This window comes from Limulus polyphemus, unplaced genomic scaffold, assembly GCF_000517525.1.
Source record: "Limulus polyphemus unplaced genomic scaffold, Limulus_polyphemus-2.1.2 Scaffold2900, whole genome shotgun sequence".
In the NCBI taxonomy this organism is placed as follows: Eukaryota; Metazoa; Arthropoda; class Merostomata; order Xiphosura; family Limulidae; genus Limulus; species Limulus polyphemus.
The window spans coordinates 2,563-17,107 of NW_013668510.1; the positions used below are offsets into that span (position 1 = coordinate 2,563).

At 30.0% G+C, this 14,545-nt stretch overlaps 2 protein-coding genes across 4 annotated transcripts in view; one reads left to right on the top strand and one right to left on the bottom strand.

The window, feature by feature from the left end:
- LOC106468172 (asparagine--tRNA ligase, cytoplasmic-like) overlaps window positions 1–10,246 on the bottom strand; it is an 11,664-nt gene extending 1,418 nt beyond the window's left edge. Inside the window, exons 1-11 of one of the 3 annotated variants that reach the window (XM_022396472.1) lie at window positions 10,223–10,246; window positions 8,386–8,456; window positions 8,055–8,137; window positions 7,020–7,085; window positions 6,633–6,815; window positions 5,344–5,422; window positions 3,908–3,978; window positions 3,342–3,428; window positions 2,773–2,859; window positions 1,969–2,025; window positions 1,153–1,308 (exon numbers count right to left, since the gene is read on the bottom strand). In XM_022396472.1, the coding sequence (XP_022252180.1) occupies window positions 1,153–1,308; window positions 1,969–2,025; window positions 2,773–2,859; window positions 3,342–3,428; window positions 3,908–3,978; window positions 5,344–5,422; window positions 6,633–6,815; window positions 7,020–7,085; window positions 8,055–8,137; window positions 8,386–8,431 (915 nt within the window). In that variant the 5' untranslated portion in view covers window positions 8,432–8,456; window positions 10,223–10,246. Of the gene's footprint in view, window positions 1–1,152; window positions 1,309–1,968; window positions 2,026–2,772; window positions 2,860–3,341; window positions 3,429–3,907; window positions 3,979–5,343; window positions 5,423–6,632; window positions 6,816–7,019; window positions 7,086–8,054; window positions 8,138–8,385; window positions 8,457–9,697; window positions 9,861–10,222 lie in introns of those variants that run through there. The other 2 variants (XM_013928584.2, XM_013928583.2) reach the window with 2 other exon arrangements.
- The window catches only part of LOC106468171 (integrator complex subunit 3-like), a 35,244-nt gene continuing 30,942 nt past the window's right edge, over window positions 10,244–14,545 (top strand). The window contains exon 1 of the mRNA XM_022396469.1: window positions 10,244–10,398. Within this exon, the coding sequence (XP_022252177.1) occupies window positions 10,324–10,398 (75 nt within the window). The 5' untranslated portion in view covers window positions 10,244–10,323. The remainder of the gene's footprint in view (window positions 10,399–14,545) is intronic.

Below are 14,545 nucleotides of genomic sequence, written 5' to 3' on the forward strand. Positions count from 1 at the left end.
AACACGAGTGTGGTCAACATTTTGCCCATACAATCTTCATCCTAATTAGATTTTAAAAGAACACATCCCAATGACGAGCATTTGACAAACAAACTGAACACGAGTGTGGTCAACATTTTGCCCATACAATCTTCATCCTAATTAGATTTTAAAAGAACACATCCCAATGACGAGCATTTGACAAACAAACTGAACACAAGTGTGGTCAACATTTTGCCCATAGAATCTTCATCCTAATTAGATTTTAAAAGAACACATCCCAATGATGGATATTTGGTAAACAAACTGAACACATATTTCTCATACCATCTCAGTGACTTCAATAATTTCTTAGTATTTTTAGGTTTTATCATCGTACAGCTGCACCTGTTTGTTTTTCGTGTTACTTGAAAGACAGAGCTACTAATAAGTAGCTGTCGATGAAAACTGGTGAAGAAATTAACATATCAGTGCAAATAGTATAGTCTGATTTAGATTCATTCAAAGAGCTTCAAAACATGAACAAGTTTTCCAATCAGGTTCATCTAATGAACACTCTACCTCACCACTGTGACTCTTCTACTGGAAAATACATGTATATCTAACACTGTTAAATAGAATTAATCTTTTCCATCAACTTTTACAGCACTCAATCAATTAATTTATACAGAAAAGTACTCATACAAAAAAGATTCAAAGTCATATAATTATTTCCGTTTCCACATAAACCAAGTTATCTAGCTTCTTGATGTTTGTTTCTGTCAGTAAACATTAAATAAAACACATCAATGCCATTTGTAGTGGGAGTAAATTCTTACAAAAGTCTATGGACTGATAGATTTAACAAGTTGTAGAATTTGTATAAAGTGAAAATGCAATAATATGTGGACTGGAATTAGATTGTACTGTAGCTGTACAACACATACAATAAAACATAAATTTAGCATTTAATCACCAGGTTCTTCTAAACTTCTTGGAGGTTGGGGGGTCATGTTGCCCCTCCTTCTGTGCCTCAATAAACTGAATATGACCCAAAATGTCAAATGATAAAAAATTAAACTATTTTTTGTTTGAAAACATTTTACATAGTAAATTATTTGTAGCATTTTTGTGCAAAGAGTGAGCCTGTTTTCGGAAACTACCCAAAAAACATTGGTCAAAAAGTATACTTACTTCTTGTCCAAAGTAATCTAGTTTAAATAATGTAGCACCTCCTTCAACTTGAGCCTGAACTAAGGTAGGTGGCGTTACCTCCACATATCCTCGGCTAAAATAGTGTTCTCTGAAACAGTGCATTACCATTGAGCGTACTCTCATGATGTTGGACAGCTATAAAAAGAAATGTTACTTAAAGTAAGTATTCAGTAATAACGAAAGCCTGGATTTTTTATAGGAATGACACAACTAGGTTTATAAAATATTTGAAGTATGTTATGTAAAAACTTCAAGAATGAATTATATTAAATGCAGTAACGAAGGCCTTAGTTGTAAACTAATTTTTCAACATTTTTCACACTGTTGTTTTCCTTTTATCAATTCACCACAAATTAAAAACACTTCAACCAAGGAGCACAGTTTCTTCCGAACTGTTGGACTTAAGACTGACTTTAAAGAAATTAGAAAATGTTAGTGCCTATCTTGCTGTTTTAACTTATAACCAACAAAATAACATGTATTTTTTTTTCTCCACAAAACAAAGACCCTACAGAGCTGTAAACTTGTCAAATTTGAAACTTACTGCCTTTCCTTATAATATTATCAGTATAAAAATTAAATACTTTCGTGAAGTTTTGAAACTTACTGCCTTTCCTTATAATATTATCAGTATAAAAATTAAATACTTTCGTGAAGTTTTGAAACTTACTGCCTTTCCTTATAATATTATCAGAAAAAAAAATAAATACTTTCGTGAAGTTTTGAAACTTACTGCCTTTCCTTATAATATTATCAGTAAAAAATTAAATATTTTCGTGAAGTTTTGAAACTTACTGTTTCCCCTCGTAGCATCAAATGTCTTTGATCCAACTGAACATCAACATGGGATTCCTAACAGAAAACAAAATCTTAAAAAAACTGAATATTTGTTACTTAAATAGGTAGAATATAAAAATATTTTCAATTTTATACTTTGAAAAGAGTTTAGATATAATTACTAAAACTTGAAACAAACAATTTCTCTTTTAAAGATTATAAAAGCTTGTACAAGATTTGTTTACCTATAATTCACTCCGTTATGCCTAGTTTCTTTAAAAAAAATTACAATTTCTCTTTTAAAGATTATAAAAGCTTGTATAAGATTTGTTTACCTATAATTCACTCCGTTATGCCTAGTTTCTTTAAAAAAAAATACAATTTCTCTCATTATTGTCTTGAGATATTATCTATTTAAGACTCGTTATGATTATGTCTATTCTATCAAGAATATCTCATCAAAAAAACAAACGTAATTAGAACAAAAACTAACTGAAAATTAATAAACTAACTAGATTTAATAAATATTGTAAATCAGTTGGTCAGGAAAACAAAAACTCATATTGATTACGGTGCAATGAATTATCAGTTGGATATCTTTCATGATGTTAAAAAAAAACACTTAGGTTCAAGAAGTCTTAAAAAAAAACCCAATAACTCGAGCGCTTTTGAAAAGTGGACCTTTCTTCTTCAGGGGCAAACTTGATATCTGTGGTATTAACAATGTTTTCAACTATATATATATAACATCTCATCATTCATTACTGAACAGTTGGTGTAACTATGATTATTATTTGTACAATCTGGAGTTCTCTACATTACCTCGTTTATTACATTCTCCAAACCACCAGATGGAGATTCTCCAATCAATTCCCAGTAATCACATTGTAGTTCATGACCACCAGGTGCCTTAAAAAGAAAATGTTATTATGATTTAGTAAACAATAAATATAAATCATCTTCCTGGTTTTTTTCTACATAAGTTTGTCTGTTAGTTTCAAACTGGACTTCACGAATACAAACCAGAATTAGATAAGTAGTTTACTTACAAATGTTATAATCATGTTAAATCAATTAGACAGTTCTTGTATTTCTGGAATACACTCTGAAATATATATATATTATGACACAAAATGATTTTATATTTCTCACTTTTTGTTATAGGAAAAGCAGAGAATTTCATAAAGGTCGTGATAATATAAAACAGAAAAGCAGAGGTAAAGTATGGGAAATATTCAAAGTGTAACATAGATCCAAGAAATATTTACTATACAATATGTACTTCAAATACAGCACAAGTCCCGGAAATATACAATGTACATAAAATATTTATTAATTAAAAATAATAATTAATTTCAGGATGTTAAAGAAAACAAACGGTGACCACCTACTATTTTCCCATCAGGAACTTCTTTGAGAACTCCATATATACACACCGTCGCTTCTGTTGCAAGGATTAGTGCATTATATGTCTGACACTAGAAAAAAATAAAAATACAAATGACTCAACCAGTATATATACATACATTTAAATATAACACAACAATTATATTAAACTATGTTAATATATTCTATAATGTTAAATTATTTTAATACAGTGACTGTAATCACTTAAAATTTAAAAAAAATTGTGTCAAGTCCTTATACTGCTGAAATATGGTATATACAGAGCTGGCGGGATAAACATACAACCTACAGCTATGTCAATTGGTACAGATGTTTAAAACAAAGTATAACTTTATGGAGCCACCTATGATCTTGTTTTCATACTAAAATGTTTTACTGTACCAATTTATTTTGTGTCAGTATTATATAATAATTAGTTTTGCTGATTGTAACTTTATATAGGTGGTCTACATGTAGTAAAACTGTTTCTTTCTAAACACCCCTTGCATTAGTTTATATGTTACATTAGTGAAAATAAAAGCTTGTTATGATTTGTAATTAACTTTCTTACCAATGAATCAGTCAGCACACACTGAAGAAAGCCAGTTCCATCTCTGAGGACAATAAACATCAGTACCTTACCTGAAAAGTTTCAAGTTTTAAATTAGGACTACTGTAAACATATAGTTTCATAACAAGGTACAGAAAATGTGTGTCTCAAATTACCGCAAAGTTAAACAAAATGTGTCTAGGATACATTGTACTGAATGAGTCGAGCCAAGTGTAAGATCAAAGGAGAAATGAGAACAAAGCTTATCAGTATTCTGTTCAACTAGATAATAAAATATGTATCCATGTTTATTTTATTTTTAAATAACAAACTGTCAAAATATTCTAGTCACAATGATAACAATGACTTGAGTTCACTTTTATGAATTAAATCAAACACTGTCAACAATCCCACAATAAAGCATACTGTGTTATCCAAAAACTGTCAACAATCACACAACAAAGTGTGTTGTGTTATCCAAAAACTATCAACAATCACACAACAAAGTGTGTTGTGTTATCCAAAAACTGTCAACAATCACACAACAAAGTGTGTTGTATTATCCAAACACTGTCAACAATCAATAATCTCACAAAAAAGTGTTGTGTTCCTGAAACAAGACATACGTTGGAGACACAGGAAGAAGACTCGCGACAAGAATAAAAGAACATAAAGACAGTACAAGACTCATGAAAATAAAAAATTCAGCCATTGCAGAAAACACCATGTCAACTAGACACAAAATAAACAAAATTATCGACACAGACAAATTTTGGAAAACAAGAAAAATTAAAGAATCTGTCTACATTAAATCAACAATGCTTTCACTAAACAAAGATTCAGGATTAGAGGTGAGCAAGCTATGGTTACCATTAGTTGAAGTGTCATGCAGTTTTTCCACCAATAAGAACTAGGGATAAACAAACCAATCACAACACGTCCTCCACAATCCACCAGAATACTATAAAAATCGACCACACTGACCTGAAGACAAAAGGCGGAAGACTTTGGAAACATCGTCCTCTACATTTGTGTTTTTTCACAGGCAGTTACTGTCCATTCCAGTTTACTCATAACTAAAATCATTTTAAATTACAATTTAATAAAATACTTTAAAATGTTTCCATAAATGTCATACTAAAAATTAGTCCTATCAATAAGCGTGTCTGAACGCACATAAATGGTTCATTTGGAAGGGAAAAATTAACAAAATCATATCTAAACACAGCTCATCATAATATAAGGCAATACAGATTGAGATCAGCAAAAGAGTTACTTAAAACTGTTTTAGTGATAGTTTTATGTCAAAGAACCATACATGCAATACAGATTATTTAGAAGTATTAAATTAAAAATTCTCCTAACAATTTCTTGCTAAAAACACTGTCGATATTAAGCTGAATAATTTAGTATCTAAAACCTAACCATGAATTGAACTAAAAATTATAAAGTCTAACCTTGACGTCTCAAATGGTGAGCCCATCCATAAACCTTAACCCTCTTATCACGATACGATTTTGCATCTCGAATTTTTATCTGAAAAATATTATAAAAACTTTCAAATGACAAAGTATTAACCAGAACAAGAATGCTGTCAAAATTAATTATATCAGCAGATAAAAGTAAGTACAAAATAATAAACACAAAAAAAATTCAACTAATTGTCCACTATTCAGATGTGTTCAATATCTTTAAATACAGGAAAACCTAGAAAGATTTATGGAAAAAAAAGTCACAAGACACTACTTTGATAAGTTCAAATCAAACTTTACTTCATATGTATAAAGATCATAATTGTTAATCAAGCAGTTCATATCTACAATACAACAGTGTTTGTTTTTATATCTACAATACAACAGTGTTTGTTTTTATAAAAACTGCTCTTCTTCACCTCATGAGAATCTTGTAGTCTTTTAAAAACAGTTGTATATAAAGTGTTACGTGTACTTACCTCATTAATTTTTTTCCCAATAATATTGACATACACTTAAAGTCTTGTTAGTGACATTTAAAACATATATTACCACAAGTACAATGAATTAATTGTCCACATTAGCATGTCAAAGATGAATGTACACGACATTGAGAAATAAATGAAGGAATGCATTCAATAGTTTTATTTAGCACAAAAAGTATGTTTCCAAATTACTGTTTGCTTCACCAGTATTACTTGATATAAAACAAGTGGGTAATAAGTGCCCCTCAGCCATACAATATGATAGGCACCCCCACAATTTTTGGTTGGTCCTACCAACTTTCTAAGCACCTTAGATGTTTTAATATACTAATTTTTTATTTTGTTTGCAGAAGATTAACTTTAGTTATACATAAAAATTACCTCAGAATATTCTTTTCCACGAACTTCATTTGATGAATGTTTTTAAGCCTGGTCTATGGTAACACTAAACTGGCATTGATACCATTATTGTACGCCAATACTTGTATTAGTGTTCAGCGGAACATTTTTTCATTAAGAACTTGTAAATTTATTTAGCAGCCCTTAAGAGAATGCAATAATTTAAATATTATCCATATCTGTCCCTAAAAAAAACAAAGAGTCGCATTTCATTTCCAAATTTAAAAAAAAACTACTTCTTAAGCCTAGATTTAGTATTATTTCACCATACTTATTAACCACTTTTAACAGGACATTTGTGTCATTATATTAATGTTTCAATATCAAATCTACGTACAATTCTTTACAAACATAAATATAATTAACAAAAATAGTTAATTAATGATATACTTGGGATGGTTCTGGGAGAGAAGGATCTGGTTTAATTATAATTTTCTTGGCTTCTTCCAAGTTTTTTTCCCTCTTTTCAGCATCTTCTGCTTCTTTCCTTTCTTTTTCAGCATTCTTATGTTGCTCTCGAACCCAAATCTTTTTAATTTTCTTAATCTGAGACTGGGAAGCTAGTTCCCATCGCTGAAAAAATATTTACATATCATTAATTAAAGTGTCTGAAGAGTTTACATATAGTCATGGGTCCATTTTACTACAGCAAAGCATAATTTACTGCAATTCCTTATTTTTAAATGTTTCCAGTTCTTACTTGAATAGTTAACTTGTATTACTTCAAAATATGCTGTAACAATGGTATTTATGATAAGTTTTCCTAATGTTACTCACCTGTTCATCACTTTTTGAATCAACATAAATAGATGGAAATGGTTCTTTTCCAGCGTGGTGCATGGCCTGAGAGTAAGAAAAAAAAGTGTTACAAATTTGAAGAAATATTCTTGAGATAATTTTCAAAGATAATGTTTAAATACTAAATTAAATTAAATAAAAAACATAGTTACGGTTTAGGTGTTAATTTTTTATGATCCAACATATTCCACAAAACCTACATTTCAAAAACAAAATAAAATAAAAGTTGAAACAAAATTTCCTGACCATATTAATAATCTGTTACGTCTTAATTGACAGTAAGATGTCTTAATTTTTGCCATCCATTGCTTTCTCCATGATCCTACGTGCTAGTTGCCAGATTAACCGCAAATATATATAGATTAGTAGGAATAAACATTGAATAACTTGGCTTGATTTCCATAAAAAAATTATTCATTTGTGTAAAGTTTTTTGTTGGATCTAAAGTACATTTTTATAATTAAAGCACAAAAAGGTTATCGTAGTCTCGTAAAAGAATTCGGTGAAACCCAGAATACTGAGTGCGGTTTTGATATAATTACTGTGATACTTTCCTAAGTAATTTAAACTATCAGGAGACACTTGAGAGTTTTGGGCTTGTTTCCTACAAAGGACATAAAAATTCATCAAGACTTTTTCAGGAGTTTGTAATGGTGAAGAAGTTTTACAGAATGTCTTCGTACGAGTTATCTATCTAGGATAAAAAATGAAAGATTAGAATTACATGGCTAAATATTAGGATAACAGATTAAAGCTTTTGTTGTATCAACCCAATCTTTTTCTTTGGTTAAATGGTATGAGCTGCTAGATTGAATTATTTTAAAACTTTGCTGTAGAAGTATATAGCAGTGAAAAGCTATATATTCAATATAGATTTTTTTTGTGGGGGAGGGTATAATCTTTACTGATCTAATCATATTTTGTCAAATGAACATTTTCTGTTTTGAAGGAATTAATTTGGTACTAGAAGCTGCATTAACTGATACACACATAAAAAGAAGAAAAACCACTTACTTTAAGAATTGTTTTAAATGGCTTTTGTTCAGAACCATTACCATGTTCATCGCTACCTATTTTCTCTGATGTGTAAATCTGACCTGAATTAAAAAATAACCATGTAATACTTAAACTGTTCATCTCTTAAAATATTTACAACATTATTTTTCTTTAAAAAGATAGTTTAAACCAGGAGATAAAACTATTTATAGCTTCAAATATTTGGTAAATTGAAATTGTACTGTCAAGTTTCTCAACATTAACCCACACTTTACACATTCTTCTAACATGTATAAACTGGTTAATTCTCAAACACATTTTATATAAAATCAACATCACAAGTTTTTACCTGCTACTGTTAGTTTCGCAGTTTCTTGAATTAATGCATCACCCATTTTACTTACTTCTCTAACAGCAAATCTGAAAACAGAAAGAGGAATACTTTAACACATGTTCAATAAAATCCAATGTCATAAGAAATTATTGGGCCAAATGACTTTTCACCTGCCTTGTTCTACAAGTTCTTTTAGGGACATAGCGGCTTATAAACAGAAGAGACTGTAAAAATTCAATACACCGCGATTGTGTTTCACATATTTAATGATGGTGAGGAGAGATCTACAAATATAAGCAGGTTATCTTTGGCCAATTAACTGTATGTTTTCTATTAAGCATGTGTTTGTAAACATTTATGTTAACTATCAAAATAAATATAAGGTACTCAAAATAATACTATTCTATATAGTATACATTTTAAATTATATCAATCAATATTTATTACAGTTAATTTCTATTCTGTATCCATACCTTAAGTGTTGAGAGGAGGAGAGCTTTAACTCTTGTAAAAAATACCAGGAAACAAAAACATAACATTACGAACAGATACGACAACCTAACTGTGTTTCAATACACATGTACTTCTTTGACCTGAAGACGAAAGGAGGAAGACTTTTGAAACATCGTCCTCTACACTTGTGTTTCTACAACAGGCAGTTGCCGTCCATTCATCAAAGTTTCATCACACACACATACTTACTTGTGCATCTTATTCTTCCTCTAAATGGTCCAGCATTTATTTTACACTTCTGTACTATACCCCTGTATGTATCTTTCATGGTGAATGAGCTAATATTAGGTACACAAATAATGGCAAGGTACTTTTGTTCACTATCTAATATCTAAAAATCCAAGATTTTGCTGTTCAATGCCTATTTAAGACTTACAAAAAAAATATATTTCCTGGGAATATTACATGATTTCTACCACATTCAACCAATACTTCCAAATTTTCAACAGAATGGAAAAATTTAATTTCAATTATTAATAAATAGAAGCAAGAGTTTCAGTTTATTATCTGAAAATGTTCCTTCACAAGTTCACAGCATATGTAGGAAAACGGTTTTCAGTTATTCTGAAATAATACAACTGAAAACACCTTATATTCTTTTGAGCATGAAAATATGCAAAATTACATATGTAAGTAGTACTAGTACTACAGTAAACTGTAAAGAGTACAGAATATATTTTTTGTACTAACAGTAGTAACACTAACACAGTACAACTACAACTTAGTAAGTTTGTACAAGGGTTATTAATATTATTGTTTCTACCTATATCATTTATAAATCAGAGAGAATGAAATACTAAATTATTTTACTTACAACTTTTACGTTACGTTAAAAGTTCGATACTTCTAGTTTCACTGAATCAATAGTTTCTCTTTTATAATATATACCTTCAACTTTGGAGTTTATATTCAAATCTGATGAAACCATCAAACATTTCCGAACATTCAAGTTCAACGTTAGCTACTTTATCGGAACCGGATACAGAATACGAGCAGTGCCGAAGAAAATTTATGAATAAAATCTAATTTTAAACAACAAATTTTTCACAGTTGTTAATATAAAGTTTGAAATATATTTTATAGTGACAAAAAATAAAATGTTTAAAATAAATTTGAATTTTTATTCACTTTCAAGGGGTCAGTGAAAGAGGATATTGTTTGGTTTTATTTCCTTACGACTTCCGGTACTCATTCTAAATTCCTAAGACAAAGTAGTTAAAAAATTTCTACTATACTCTGCAAAACAAATAAAATTAATTTGATAAATTGAAAAAAATTCCATAATAAGTGTTCAAATATAACTAAAAAAGATAGTAAAGGGCGTGACGAAATATAGTACCTCTACAACGTGTTTATCACTATATCAATCCGCAAACATGGCGCTATCCTTGTGAAGGATGGTGTGTGGTTGTTGGGTGTTTGAATAATTGAGCGTAGAAGATGGAAACTAGCAAGAACAACTCTTCATTACTGTTTTATCATACTGTTGTAGAAGCTAAAGACGAATTAGATGAGGTAACTTAGAGTTTTGTTTTTTATTATAGTTATTCTTTGCACATTTCAAATTCAAGTGCTCAGTGACGTTAACGTTAAGTGTGTAGGATATTTTTTTGCATTGCACAAAGAATAGGAAAGTTGCATTAAATTTCTAAAAGTACACGTTAGATGGCGCTTCTAGAACACTTGATGTTGAACTTGAGTTATGCAAGCCCCCAGACTGTTGATATGCAAATATATTCTATGAATCTGATAGTTTCTATTTTGAAAACTAATTATATGCATATTATAAATAATGTTTTGTTTTAAAATATTAAATACAAAATTAAATTGTTACCACTGTAAAAGCACTAAATGCAAATTATCTTGTGAAGTTGCAGCTTGGTATTACTTTAAGTGAAATGCAACTTTTAAAATATACCTTTCTTGCAGTAGAATAAAAATCTTTCATGTACAAAGTTTCAAATCAGAGGAAAACGTAAAAAAATGTAGAATTTAATTAAAGTTCGTGAAATTTAAAAACCATATGATTTCTCAGCTTTTAACTGTGTGTTGTTAAAAACAAATGACACATATATATTAACATGTTCCTTTTTATCAAATTACATTGTACAGGCTAAACCTAGTAATAACTATTATCAAAGAGGAATAGACTGAATACTGGAGAAATTAAATGAAGAAACTACAAAAACAACAATTTTTTTTAAAACTTATTTTTGCATTGCTTAAAACTTTCTACGTTTTTAACTCATCTTGTGTTTTTTTGTTTTTTTTTCTGATTTAGCATGTGATGATATTTTAAATTCTGTTAAAGTTTCGCTGTGTGTCTGTGTTAATTCATTAAAACACATGCAAAGAATGTAAATTTAAATGGGTTCCTGTAACATAATTTGTAATTTTATTTTTGAGAATGTACCAGTTATTTCTCCATAGAAGAATCACTAGTTAGGCCTCACTCGGAACACTGTGTACAGTTTTGGTCTCCTTATCTAATAAAGGATATTAACTTCATGGAAATGGATTTGTAGAAGGGCTACTTGGATGTTTCTAGGGATGGAAGGATTATCTCATAGGGCATGAAATGACATTTTATTGGGACACTCTAACTTAACGATAATGAAGGAAACTTTCTAAAAAAGGAATGAAGGTGTTTATATTTTTAGTTTTAATCCTTACTACTTGAAACTCAGCCTTGGTTCACTCTGAATCACACCAAGTTTAATAAACTTGGCAAGACCTGCTGATCTTGCTTTAGTGTGCACGTGCAGTGCCATATTTTGTTTTTCCCTAATGAGCACAACTGACATGAATGACAGTGGTGTATCGTACATTCATTTTATATTTAACCCATTCTTACCAACTCGTACCAGGTAAAAACAAAAGAAAATGTGACATCAATTTCTGAAAAATCATTTGTGAATTTACCAACCAGTTTTTTTCCAAATGCAAAATTAAATTGGAAATGTTGAGATTTTAAATTTTCTTTTCATTTAAGTTTTATTAATATTTGGTTTAGATAAAATAAACGATATATATATATATATATAAATATATGGTACACTTGAAACTATATAACATTTTATTTTTATTATGGCACATCCATTAAAATATATTTGCTATCCCTGTTATAGAGATTGGTTAAGAACTCTTTACATATTTTCTCTTGAGAAAAAAGGGTTAAGAAGTGATCTTATTGAAACTTAAAGATTTTCCAGGGGTTGATATGATAAGTGCCTCTGATTTATCTGTGCTGTATTTTGAAACAATAGGATGAGATGACACAAGTATAATATTTGTGAACCAGTTTTAATTTTCTAATTGGTTGATTTACTTATGGAATGAGTTGCTATTGGTAGTATTGGCCATCAGCATCTTTCTTGGGTGTAAGATGGTAATTTCAAAAAAAAAAGGGGGTGTGGATTTAATTTCTCTGTGATGGGTTTGCAGTGACAGTGTTGAAGAACAAAATCATGCTTTGTTGTGTTTATAAGTTTTATATTTAAAGGTAAAAAAAAAGCAAGTATACTAGTATGAATAATAAATAAAGTATTAGTTGTTGGAATTATACAAAGAAGAAGTTTTTTATCTCATAAAATTCTTTTGGGTATTTGTATACTTAATTAGTAATTTTCACAGGATATTTATTAGAAAAGGAATCCAATAACCCGAGAGCTTTCAGAAAGTAGACTTTCCTTCATCGTTTATCTTCCAAAAGCTCACAAGTAATTGGATTTCATTTTTTCCATTGATCCTGTTTCTTTTTAAATATCAGGAGAGTATCAATCTTTGATTTTAATTGTAAATTTGTTTCAATATTTTTTTGATCTAAGTTGTTTTTTCTGAACTACCTGTCTGTGGACCATCACTGCTCTGTCGCTACCGCCGTGCTGGTCACAAAAACAAAAAAGAATTGGCAGAATATTCATATGTATATAGTAAGGGTTTTCATTACAACAATTTATGGAGGCAGCCAACCAGTCCATTTTAATGAAAAGGTTTTGGAAATGCTGGTCTAGATGAAAGTGTCTGTGTTTCACTATGTATCTGTTGGATATGTTATTGCAGAAGATCATTTCAGTTTAATGGTGATAATGTGAAATGCACATACTATAACTGTAATTTTTTTAATGATATTTCCACGTTACTGTATTGTAAGTTATTTGAATTTCAGTAATCATCTATATATATAAAGCACAAAAATCTGTGTCTGTCTGTCTATTTGTCCCTTATCCAACTACTCCTAGGTTGCTGGGCCAGTCTTAACCAAACTTTGTGGAAGGATAGTTTTAAACAAGGGGCATGTTAATGGAGTGTTCACAACCTCTCCACCTCCATTATTGATGTTATTGAGCATCTTTAACTACATTTATGGATAGCGCCACATTCTTACACCAAACAAAAAAGAATTTATTAAATTTCCATCCCCTGGTGGGACAGCGGTAAGTCTTCAGATTTACAATGCCAAAATTATGGGTTCAGTTCCTCTCGGTGGACACACCAGATAGCCCAGTGTGGCTTTGTTATAAGAAAAAATACACACATACACATTAAATTTTCTATAACACATCATACACACAGTGTATATATCTCTGAGAGTGCACTAGCATTCTGTGGAGGAATGAAATGAAAGAAAATGGCCGCCACTATTGCAATAACACATAAACTCGGATGAAGTTGATACAACAACAGCCACCATAATGCTGATATGAAGAGCCGTTTCTTGAGTTATACTCACTTCTTACATTGACCCATGACCTTACAACTTCATTCCATAAGACTCTTCCCTGGTCAATGACCATCAGTTAATTAATTAATGTGAAACAGTGTGGAAGGACATTAATAGGTGGGTGTTGAAAGCACCCTGACCATCGCACAGTGTATACCATGTTTTAAGTATATATAGAATGAGTTCTTAAAACTTTTGGTGAAGTAATAATGACTACTTTAATAGTATGTTATATTGTAAATAAATTGTGTAAAAGTTATGATTTTTGCATCATTTATCATAGAAGCCATCTTTACACAGTTTTTTAAGTTCATAACCCGAACAAAGGACGAGTACCTCAGCTTGTACAAACTAATTTTGGAAAACATTAAAAAAAAAGTGCTGAACAAGGAGTAACTAGTTGTAGAAGTTTAATAAACTAGTAATAATTTTATACATTTGTTTTTTCTAATTGAATTTAAATATACTGGTTATTATAATAAAATTTAAATATTGAAAGATGTTAGTCAAGAGATCGAAAAAATTTACTGTCCTGTGCCAAGCACCCCCAACCACAAGATACATATACAAAATTCCTTACAAGTGATATGAAAATAATTTGGTGTTGACAGAAGTAATACCTGAGAAAATTCAAAGTAAGTGTTAGTAAAAGAAATAATTATTAGCAAATGTATTTTACTTCACTCTTTATAATTTTAGTGAACATGATATCTGTAATGGAAGATGCTTGAAACAGTGGTGTGTTTTTTACATTCCAGAAAATTGAACGCTGCTATTCTGTTTTAACGAGTCTCATCAATGGTGCGTTTTTTACATTCCAGAAACTTGAGCGCTGCTATTCTGTTTTAACGAGTCTCATCAGTGGTGTGTTTTATTGATGAGACTCGTTAAAACAGAATAGCAGCGTTCAAGTTTCTGGAATGTCTTGGTGTGTTTTTT